The 12,181-nt window shown below is 40.7% G+C and overlaps 1 protein-coding gene across 9 annotated transcripts in view; it reads left to right on the forward strand.

The window, feature by feature from the left end:
• Positions 1-12,181, forward strand: part of DRC11 (dynein regulatory complex subunit 11) — a 204,306-nt gene that overhangs the window by 118,813 nt on the left and 73,312 nt on the right. For all 9 annotated transcript variants that reach the window (XM_072977292.2, XM_072977271.2, XM_072977285.2 and 6 more), the window contains one exon: positions 876-1,019. In XM_072977292.2, the coding sequence (XP_072833393.2) occupies positions 876-1,019 (144 nt within the window). The remainder of the gene's footprint in view (positions 1-875; positions 1,020-12,181) is intronic.

Consider the following 12,181-nt stretch of genomic DNA (forward strand, 5'->3'; position numbering starts at 1 on the left):
AATAAATAAAACACAACACCGCTGCCTGACTGTGGCTGCAGAATGCACCCCTGCAGATGTGAGGGCAATCTGGCTGTGACATCTGTCACCCCCATTGATCGCCAGGGTTAATTTTACTGATCTGGCTGGCTAGGTGCTCCCCTTCCTCCCTCACTGCAACATGTGCGTCCCTCCCAAAGCTGCGTGCTCAGTGGAAGGCAATTGAAGGAGTGTATGGTTCTTTGGTCAAGGTTATACGATAGTGACAGATTTTACTTTCCTGGGCTCCATGATCACTACAGATGGTGACAGCAGCCACGAAATTAAAAGACGCCTGCTTCTTGGGAGGAAAGCGATGACAAACCTAGACAGCATCTTAAAAAGCAGAGGCATCACCTTGCTGACAAAGGTCCGCATAGTCCAAGCTATAGTTTTTCCAGTAGCGATGTATGGAAGTGAGATCTGGACCATAAAGAAAGCTGACCGCCGAAGAATTGATGCTTTTGAATTGTGGTGCTGGAGGAGACTCTTGAGAGTCCCCTGGACTGCAAGGAGAACAAACCTATCCATTCTGAAGGAAATCAAGCCTGAGTGCTCACTGGAAGGACAGATCCTGAAGCTGAAGCTCCAGTACTTTGGCCATCTCATGAGATAGCTGCACTCCCCTGCTAGAACCTCCAAACAAGCAATGAGTTTAATATTTACATGTTTCTCCTATTGTGTTATTTTTAAGTTCTGTATTTATTTGGAGTATACTTTTAGTAACTCTTGGCTGTAGAAATCTGGGAATTATAATGTAAAAAGTAATTTTTGAAGCACTAATAAATACTAAGCTACCTTGTTTACTTGCCGTTTTAAAATATTTTTCAAATCTATCGAACTTTATTCTCTATTAGGTAGCTGCTGAATTAATTGCCAAAGAAGAAGAAGAACAGAAAAGAAAAGGCAGAAGAAAAGGGAAGAAGGAAAAAGCAGAAAAGGGGAAGAAGAAAAAGAAAGGAAAGGAAGCAGAAGGAAAGAAACCGAGGAAGAAAGAGGAGGCAAGGAATTATGCAAATTATGTCTTTTCTGATACATATTGGGTAAAATCTCAATGGAAAGCATGTGTGTGCTTTTTTGGCATATCTGTAAAAGACAGATTTGATTACAAAATATTGAACTGTATGATCTCCAACACCTTAGGGACTGCTCATGTTGAAAGCTTCAGTGACCCTGGAACAAGAATTTTCAAGAGCTTTTTAGGGTCAGTGAGGTGACACTTGTTTTCTTTCCTGTTCATCTAAAATTCTCACATGCTATGTTACTTTATATTTAAAAAGCCTGAGATAAGAGCTGCCTGCCACCCCAAAGCTTAGATTGCTATACATAATGAGGAAATGGGTCATCCCCCAATCTTGTTCTTCAGGTTACCAAATAAGATCTCTTTCAGCTCTCAACGATGAACCAGTCTGTCTGGTGTTTGATATCTTTGGACATTTCCCTTGTCCTTTGGCAGAAGTGATAGCTGCCCATAGAAAACTGTGGAGAATCCCAGGATTTTACTTAATTGTGATAGGGTGACAACATGTTTCCCTCAACAAAATACTGCAAAGATAAGGATTTCCTGTCTTTGACATTTGATGTGAACTGAGAAATCTTTGTGGTCACTGTGCATATATACATAAGGACTCCCAGTGCAGAAATTCTAGTTTCAGAATATAACAGGTTTAAATCTTCCCCTCCACCACTCCCCTTGTGTATAATGTAGCCCTTACAAACAGCTCCTTCTCAGTCTCTCCCTATATGCTGCGTTATAAACAGCCCACAAGTGTTTCAGAATGGAATAATTCCTCACAAGTAAGATTAACATTCCTACTTGCCTTTACTTTTTCCACGCGTATTTCTTTTTCATCTTTTCAAAAAAGAATTAATTATTATCTGCAGCTAATAACACCCCCCTTTCCCCTCTCTTTTTCCATCAATATTTTTTCTATTGGACATTTTGTAGCATCAGCTGAACTATTTTAAAAGTTCAGCTTCAGCTAATAATAAACAGCTCGGAACCATTTGCTGAATATAAATACAGAGAAGCAATTAAATTCAACTTCTCCATAAACTTCAAAGAAACAGAAAAAAGAAAGAAAAACTTCAGATTCAATTAAGTGAAAGAAGCATTGCAGCCAGTCTAAAGATATAAGCAAGCCAAATGTTTCATCTATAGTAGTGCAGGCAGTTAACACTATAACATAATCAACATGAAAGATCACAGTTTCATCTATAGTAGTGCAGGCAGTTAACACTATAACATAATCAACATGAAAGATCACAAAAAACTACATTGTTTAATAATATACTGTGTTTAGGACTACAGATGGGCAAAAAGCTGAAAATGAATCAGGAAATTTATGAAAAATTGCCAATTCATTGCTTTGTACTGGTTCAGGTTCATCCAAACCGGAGAACCTGAACTTACACAAAACAATGGATTTTGGAGGTATAAGGACCTCTTGGTTTGCTGTCCCCCCCCCCAAGTTTTCCTCTCCCTCATTCCCACTCGCCCTGCTTCCGTCGCTTCCCTCCCTCCCTTTTCATCCACCACCGCTGGGGCCTCTGCTGCCACCATTTCTGCAAACAGTTGCTAGCTTCCCTGAGGGCAGCCTAGCCTGCCATGTCTGTCTATGGTCTGCCAATCAACTGATTAGCAGGCCATAGGCAGACAGGGCAGGCTCTGCTGCACTAGGGGAAGCTACAGCTGCTATCTTTGCAAAGGTGGTGGTGGCAGAGGCAGCAGAAGATGTGGATGGTGGGGGCAGCAGAAGTGGTCGAGTACAAGATAGAGTGGCAATGGGGGCAGTGGAAAAGGACAGGAGAGACAAGGTGTGGGGCAGGGGGTCCGCTTTTTTTTTTAAAGACAGCCTCTGAAAAAACCCACACCCAATGAACTGATCCATGGTTGATCAGAAAACCTGGTGAAAAATTCATGGTTCGTCAAGGTTGATGAACCACAAACTAAGATGAATCACCATTTTGACAGTTCGTGCCCATCCCTATGTAGGATTGATTTCAGAAGAGGAGATAAGGAGCTCTCCAGTACTTAGCTCATGAAATTCTCCTAAACAGTAGTGTCATCACAATAATCTTTTAAAAAAGTGTTAGTACACAACATGCCAGCTATATCTAAGAAACAAAAGACATCATTCCAGCTTAATCTCATTCAACGTCATTCACAATTGCATTCACCTGTAAGGCATTCTAATATACGATTGTCAGCACATAAGAGGATCCCCTTCCTTATTTTTAATCTCCTCCTTAGTATTGTGGGGATGTCAAGTGGCAGGCACTGAGACAATTAAATGCTGGCTGTGTTCTTTACTGGCTATATGCCCACAATTATTACAGGGGACAAAGTATGACACCTCACAAAGGTAGATCTTAGTCTCCTCATAGATTGCTGCCACTTTCCTCTCTTTACAGATGTTCATAATTGAAATCTTCCCAATCACCAATAAAGAAAACACATGCCTATTCCTCTTTCTGTTCCCCGGTCAGGTACAGAGGTGCTTGCTCATAACAGGTACATTCTCAATCACATTTAGGCTCATCTTTTCCCAGTAAGCATGTTCATCTTCATTCACCTTCTCAATGCCCGGTGCTCTTCAATATTTTTATTAATGACCTGGATGAGGGAGTGCAGGGAATGCATGTCAAATCTGCAAATGTTACAAAATTGGCCGGAATAGCTAATATCCTAGAAGACAGAAACAACTACACCTCAAGAAAGAAAGAAAGAAAGAAAGAAAGAAAGAAAGAAAGAAAGAAAGAAAGAAAGAAAGAAAGAAAGAAAGAAAGAAAGAAAGAAAGAAAGAAAGAAAGAAAGAAAGAAAGAAAGAAACCAATTGCACATTTACAAGATGGGGGAGACCTGGCTCAGCAAAACTTTCGTAGATCACAAGCTGAATACAGTATGGGCCAACAATGTGATGTGGCTCCAAAAAAGGCAAATGCTATTTTAGGCTGCATTAATGGAAGTACAGTTTCCAAATCCCATGAGGTGCTAGTCCCTCTCTATTCAGCACTGGTTAGGCCTCACCTTGAGTATTTTGTCCAGTTCTGGATACAACACTTCAAGAAGGATGCTAACAAATTGGAACAAGTTCAGAAGAGGGTGACAAGGATAATCAGGGGGCTGGAAACCGAGCCTTATGGGGAAAGGCTGAAAGAATTTGGCATATTTAGCCTTGGGAAAAGAAGACATGTGATGACACTTTTCAAATACTTGAAAGGCTGTCATACAGAGGAGGGGCAAGATCTGTTCTCGATCATCCCAGAGTGCAGGACATGCAACAATGGGTTCAAGTTAAACTAAGCCAAATTTCGGTTGAATATCAGGAAAAACCTCCTATCTGTTAGAGCAGTACGACAGTGGAACCAGTTACCTCGGGAGTTGGTGAGAGCTCCAACACTGGGGGCATTCAAGAAAAACTTAGATCAACACCTGACAGATATGCTTTGATTGTATTCCTGCATTAAGCAGGAGGTTGGACTTGATGGCCTTGTAGGCCTCTTCCAACTTCACTTTTCTATGATTCTATAAATCAGAGAGACAGGATCAAACAGTTGCCTCTCATAATGAGCAGTGCACAGGAATAGTTTGGACCCAACCCTCAGAATCAACACTGATATTGACAAGGCGCTTTTGTAGCACTACATATTTATTTATTTTTTTATTTATACATTGCAGCAAAAACCTTTACGCACCTTAATGTCAATGAAGTCAGTTAATGTACCTTCATCAAAGCCATCTTCCTCAGAATCAACAGCTGTTCCTAAAGAGAAGGGAGGGAATAAGAAACCAAGGCAACATAAATCACAATCTTTTGTAGGGCACAGTTCCAGTTACTTTGATGAAAATGACAGTTCAGTACCTGGTTCACCATCGCCACTAGAATCCTCACCAGACCCAAATGTAGTGGATTCATCTTCTTCTCCAGTAAAAAAAAAAACTAGATATACTGGGAAGAAACTTTTATTCCACAGCAAGTCTTGACATAAAATTTGCTAATTACCAAGCAGTTATATCAGCATATAACCAGTTTATTATGGAAATGTTGAATAATTTATTACTATCATTTCCTGAAATAAAAGAGTGTTAACACTCTCTTTTCAACAAGAGATTGTACTTTGTCTGCACGTTTAATTAATTTTGTTAGGCATGCGGCAGACTGTTCAGCCAAACCAATGGTGGTAAGCAGTCACACTTGAGAAGACATGCTTGGTTAAGGTCTGCTAGTATCTTAGATGATTGAAAATCAAGGACTGAAGACCTCCCTTTTGATGGGGTGACCTTTTTAGCAAGAAGAAGAAGAAGAAGAGAAAAAAGAAGAAGAAGAAGAAGAAGAAGAAGAAGAAGAAGAAGAAGAAGAAGAAGAAGAAGAAGAAGAAGAAGAAGAGAATGCATGGCCTTTTAAAGAAAAGAAAAAACAGCAGCAAAAAGAATGGTAATCTCTTCTCAAAGCTATTTCCAGTCTTAGAGGCAGGTAAAATCTTACTGGACAAAATACAATAATTATGCAAAGAATAGGTTTCCAATGGATCATTTGCTATCATCTGAACATCTCAAACATTCAGTCCAAAACCGAAATACAGCAGGTGTGCATCAAAATCAACTACAGAGAAAATGGATTTTTCACATCAGTAAAAACATTAATTTGAATTATTTGGCACAATTGGCTGCACCTATCTGAGTAGCAAACAAAATTATAACCCCTAACTTGTGCTAGACTAGAGGCTACTATGTTTCTGTGCTGTTTCTCCCCACCCCCATAGCGAAAAAGAAACTCCATGTTTCAAGCAGGCAGTGTGAGTGTGTGGGGAGGGGGCAATCACAGAGCAACTGGCAAACTTTTGCTCTTAAGAGCAGGAGTGTAGAAATTCAAACCAGACTACAAAGCTACTCAATACAGCAGCCTCAAGTGGACTTACGTGACCTCTCACAAGCATGTACCATCAATTTCTGGACTTCTGTCTATAATTTTACTGCAGTATCCATGGAGGATACTGCTATCAAGATAAGAAAGGGTTTCTATTCCTAGTACTTTACAGCTCTGAAAAATATGGCGATTTGCACTTAAACTTGAGAGGAGTCAACAGGTGTTTTGCCCCAAAGAAGTTTTAAATGGTAACATTGGCAGCAATCTTACCATTGCTAAAAATGATAAATTTGAAGAACTTCTCTCCATCAGAGTATCATCTTTTTCTCTAGAAGGAAAAAAATATGGATTTACCTTCCTTTCATTTGGTCTGTTGTTGGCACCCAGATTATTTACAAATTCTGCAGTGCTAGGGGCAGCTTACCTAAGAGTCAAATGGATTGCCATCCTTCTTTCTGTAGATGACTGGTTCCCAGAGGCATACACATGAAATACTGTGGAAAAGAATGTGAAATTTATATTACAATTATTTTTCGATCTCGGGCTTCATGTAAATCTTCAAAATACAGTTGACTGCAATCAAAACAATAAAATACATAGAAGCTATTCTGGATTCTCCTTCAGCAAGAGCATTTCTGTGGAAGGAAAGAGTGCAGGAAATCATAAATCTTACACAATAAATAATGGAAAAGACAAATATTACAGCACATTGAGTCCAAAAACTGTTGGGTCACGTGGCTTCAGCAGTAGCGCGGTATCCAAAGCTCTGCAAATTTGGTCACTACACAGTTCTTACAGCAAGAGATGCAGACGTTCCAAACGTCTTATATTTTCCTGAACAATTGAAATTTCAATTTCATTGGTGGACATGTTTTGGAATGTGTGTTTGGTATTTGGAATATGTGCCTATATAGTCAGGCATGTATTCCAAACACCTTCCAAACAGCTACAGTTCACAGGTGTCAGTCAGATAGGATGGAGAACACATGGCATGGGAAATACCATTAATGCAGTCTGGTCACCTGTGGAAAGAAAACAACCAATGTGTTGCTTTGAATTGCTAGCAATACTCAAAGTAATGAAGACTTTCAAGCTCACACTGATCAGCAAGGTAGTCCAAATAGCAACTGACAACACAACAGCATTAATACAGATAAACAAGGAGGAACCCACTTTAAATCTCTGGTCATTCTGGCATCTCCCCAATGGGATTACTGTATTGTATAGTCAGGCACATATTCCTAATGGCCATTCATGTTGCAGGAGAAAATAATCACAAAACAGAGGAAATCAGCTCACTAAGCAGACGTGTGGGGTTATTATAGACGTATTTGCAATACAAACCAACAGCAAATGTCTGGACTATTGTTCCAGACCAGGAAAACCAATAAATTTGTTAGGAGATGCTTGCATCATATACAGTGGTGCCTCACTTGACAATGACCTCATTAGACGAGGAAATCACTTGACGATGAAGTTTTGCGATCGCAAAACGATGTTTTAATAGGCAAAAATCGCTTAACGACGATCGGTTCGCTGCTTCGGGAACCAATTTTTCACTTAACGATGATCTTTACAGCTGATCATCGGGTCTTCAAAATGGCTGCCCGCTGTTTAAAATGGCTCCCCACTATGTTTTAGGATGGATTCCTCACTTTATAGGCACCGAAAATAGCTGCCCTATGGAGAATCTTCGCTGGACGCTGAGGTATTTTGCCCATTGGAACGCATTGAACCAGTTTTCAATGCATTTCAATTGGCTTTTTCGTTTCGCTTGACGAGGATTTCACTTAACAGCAATTTGAATCGAACAAATTATCCTCGTCAAGCGAGACACCACTGTATGTTGAAAGGGAGCCCTTGTGTATTTTTCCCACTTATGCTTCTTCCACTCAATAATAGGCAAAATCAAACAAGAAATATTGAACATTATCCTCTGGTAGTTGTGTCAGTCATAGTTTGCTACACTTAGATTAATGTCCAAAGATATCTACAATTATTACAGTGGCCAGATCTATTAACATATCACGAGGAACAGTACATCACCTAGACATAGAAATTCTGAAACCATCTGCTTGGGTAATTATTCGAAAATTTTATGATAGAGTAGCACTAAGGAGGAGCCAATAATGGCTATTGTATATAATAATATTATAATAATCTTAGAACTGCAGAGCTGGAAGTAACCCTATGTATCATCAAGTCCAGCCCATCAGGGAGGCACAGTGGGAGATCAAACTCTCAACCTCTACCTAAACCACTGAGCTAACCAGCAGCATGTGTGAAGGGAATGGAGAAGGGGAAGTTTTAAAGCTGTTATATTTTGAAGCATCCATAGGTTTCCTGCACAGGTGCAGGAAAGCCTTATGTGTGAATTCACAGTTGACCACTCAAAGCACCACAATTATAGATAAGTAACCTGCCCATCTCTGAGCATTCCATATTCTCTAAGATTCCCTATTATACAGTACAGTGAAAATCTATTGTGGGCAGAACAAGAACAACAGGCAAGGTAGCAAATAATAAAAAAAGAACATACTTAGGAGACACTTAAAAAAATAGGTGTAGTAATGCTGTATGCAGTACTAATGTGATCATTCTTGCTAAATAAACTGCTTGAGCATTGTGACGTAGCAGGCCACTCTGATGTCACTGCCAACTCAGGCCTCTCAGAATGCCCACCACACTACCTCACACTCGCTGCCACCAATTGTAATGACTATTTAAGAAGGACAAAGGTTTCCTTCAAAACCTTAATAAGTTGTTTCATGGGAGGAAAGCTAAAGTGCTTCCTTCTCATGAACACAGAGCGCAACAACAATACATCATATCAATTAAACAATCAATATATCAAACAATAGCATAACCCTTAAATAAACCTCTTACCTGCATCATATTTTACACTTACATACTTTACCATTTCCACGGTTCCTTAATGCATATTCTTAACATTTAGATACACCATTTAAACATTTGTTCACATAACCAATAGCAATTTTACCTGGTACAAGCCCATCAAACTTTTATTACATATATCAAATTAAAAGTCCAATTATTTCTTTCTCTCTTCAATCCTCGGGTCTTCTGGAAAGGCATCTGCAGCACAATTCTGAGTCCCTTTGACCACTCGAACCTCAAAGTCAAAGTCCTGCAAAATCAAAGCCCACCTCATCAGTTTACTGTTGTTGGCTTTGATAGTCCTTAGCCACAACAGTGGGGAGTGATCAGTATATAAGACGAAATGTCTCCCCCAAATATATGGCTTCAGTTTCTGGACCGCAAACAAAATGGCAAGACACTCCTTCTCGATGGTGGACAGGTGTCTCTCCCCTTTTTGCAGCTTCTTGCTCAGGTAAGCAACTGGATGAAGATCTCCGCAGTCGTCACTCTGGCACAGCACGGCTCCTAACCGTGGACGCCTCCTTCAGTTTCCCAAACGCCTCCTCGCAGCTACTGGACCATTGGATGTTGTCAGCACTCTTCTGGCTAGTCAAGTCAGTCAGTGGAGCTGCTATCTCGCTGACCCTAGGAATAAATCTCCTATAATAGCCTACCAGCCCTAGAAAAGATCTAACTTTCTTCTTGGTGGTGGGTTTAGGCCAACTACATATAGCATCTACTTTAGCTTCCAGGGGTTTTATTCTACCTCCCCCTACTACATGACCCAAGTACTTCATTTCAGGACTACCCAGCTGGCATTTGCACGCTTTCACCATTAGCCCAGCTGCTTTTAATCTTTGCAGCACTATTTCTAAGTGACAAAGGTGATCCTTCCAGGTGTGACTGAAGATACTTATGTCGTCTATATAAGCTACAGTAAAGTCGCTAAGCCCTTGCAAAGTCTTGTCCATAAGTCTTTGGAACGTAGCTGGTGAATTCCTTAACCCAAAACTTAGGACACGAAACTCAAATAGGCCAAAAGGGCTACAAAATGCTGTTTTCTCCTGATCCTTGGGGTCAATTCTCACTTGCCAAAACCCTTTGGTTAGGTCTAGGCAGGAAATATACTGACATCCCCCTTTGGTCTCTATAAGGTTGTCCAATCTGGGCATAGGGTAAGCATCCGGCTTGGTTACGAGGTTAAGCTTTCTATAATCAACACAGAACCGAATACTTCCATCTGGTTTGTCCACCAGGACTATAGGAACAGACCAAGGGCTTGATGATGCAACAATAATATTCTCCTTCAACATCTCATCTAGCTCCTTGCACACCTTGTCAACATATGGCCCAGTGACTCTATATGGAGTTACTGCTTGTGGGGGTGCATCTCCTGTATCTATCTTGTGCACCACTCCCTTGGCTAACCCAGGGTTGTTAGAGAAAACATGTTGGTACTTTGTAACTAAGGATTTCAATTCATTCTGCTGCTCTTGGGAAAGTAAAGGGCTGATTTTGACTTCTTCAGGGTTGTACCTAACTTTTCCTCTCTTAAGGCTTATTATTCACTTTTAAAAGCCTTGATTTTAAAAGTGCACTTTTTCCCTGTCAGTGAGTGTCTGTGTTACAATTTAGCTCCCAGCACTCATCCACTGGCAAGCTAGCTACTGTTACTAGGCCTCTGCCTCCAGCTAGGCCTCCCACCAAAGACAGAATTTTTTCTTTCTGCCTCAGGCAGCAAAATTTTAAACACACAGCCTCCCCCTGTCCCAGGCTTAGCTGTTTTGAGTCCCCTCAGCCTCACTGCCCTTGGCTCCGCTTTGTCCCCTCAGAGTTCTCCCTTAAACTCAGGACAAGCTAGCCAAACTGCCACAGATTTCAGCTTTGGGCCACTCTTTCCACAGAAATGGTCACCACAGAGCTTCCCTGTCTTAGTTCCCAATCTGAGGTCCCGCGCCCTTCTACTAGACTCGTTCCCCGTGAGACAAGTCCTAGAAGGTTACCCACGTGTTCACTCAGACCTCCCTAACTAAAGACCCCTGCTCTGGGCACCTTTCCAGTCAAGGCTTCACTGGATCTTCGAATCCCGCCGCTGGACACCAATTTTATTGTGATGTAGCAGGCCACTCTGATGTCACCCCCAACTCAGGCCTCTCAGAATGCCCACCACACTACCTCACACTCGCTGCCACCAATTGTAATGACTATTTAAGAAGGACAAAGGTTTCCTTCAAAACAAAACAGGTTTATTGAAATAAGAAAATAAAATATGTAAATCACAATTAGTTAATCAAGATGTCAATCACTGTATCTTATTTAATCAATCACAGACTTCCCTCACTGACCACTTAGGCACGCAGGCCTCTAAACAAGCTCTTTCTCTCTCACACTCCAGATCTGAACTCTCTCACTCTCTTCACACCCCTTTTTCTTCCAGCTCCTCCCTCCTCAGCCCCACCCTCCGTCACCCCATTGGCTGATGATTCACTGCCCAGCTGTGACGGACAGGTGAGGTCAGGGCTGCCTGTTACAAGCATGTTCTAATAATTAGATGTGCATTGCCTGTCTTACACTGATTGCGAATCCTAATATCAGTAGTTCGACTCAGGCAGGTAATTTCCTATTTAAAAACCATGAGTCTAGGGTAGGTTTAATTGAATTGTAGATCAGATTTCTGGTTGCTCGTGTGTCTTTATGAACCAAGAAAGCTGTGCATTCTTTTTATAAACAGTTTTAAGTTCATAAGTCTTTTTCTGAAGCTGTCATATCCCATGGCAATTCATGGTCAACATGAGACACCCATCCACGCCATAGGAGATCTATGGTCATGTGACATTTGCCTGCCAAACAGAGTAGAGTAAAATGATAAATATTTCTTCATCTTTTCTTCATCTTTAAATATTTCTTATTGGATAATGACATTTTTACCACATGACCACATGACATTTTTACCACATGATCAGCTAGTAAGGATAGTGGCTGGTTTGATCAATGTGCACAATTTTTGGAATATCCATTTATTCATGTTGTGTACACTTTTCAGCTGAGAATATATTAAGATTCTTATTCACAGGAGTAAGACATCTCTAAATGAGATTTGTGCAGTAGTATATAATTCTATCACTTTCCCTTCAACATGATGTATCAAAACTGTAGTCCTTTCCAGGCAGTGTCAGAAGAAGGTGATAGAAATGTGTCCCATATTGCTCCATAGCTTTTTTGATTTTGCCACTGCATTGGATGATCATATGTCTTGAGGAACCAAGTTGGCCTGTCTCCTAGCTCCACTGTTGCTTTAAGTTTCAGTATTGCTCCATTAGCAGAGAGAATGCTTGTGTCTTCAGGTTCACATATAAGGACACTTTTGATATGAAAGTCATTACTTACTCATTTTTCTTGCTATTATGTCAAGC

The sequence above is a fragment of the Pogona vitticeps genome, chromosome 1 (genome assembly GCF_051106095.1).
Source record: "Pogona vitticeps strain Pit_001003342236 chromosome 1, PviZW2.1, whole genome shotgun sequence".
In the NCBI taxonomy this organism is placed as follows: Eukaryota; Metazoa; Chordata; class Lepidosauria; order Squamata; family Agamidae; genus Pogona; species Pogona vitticeps.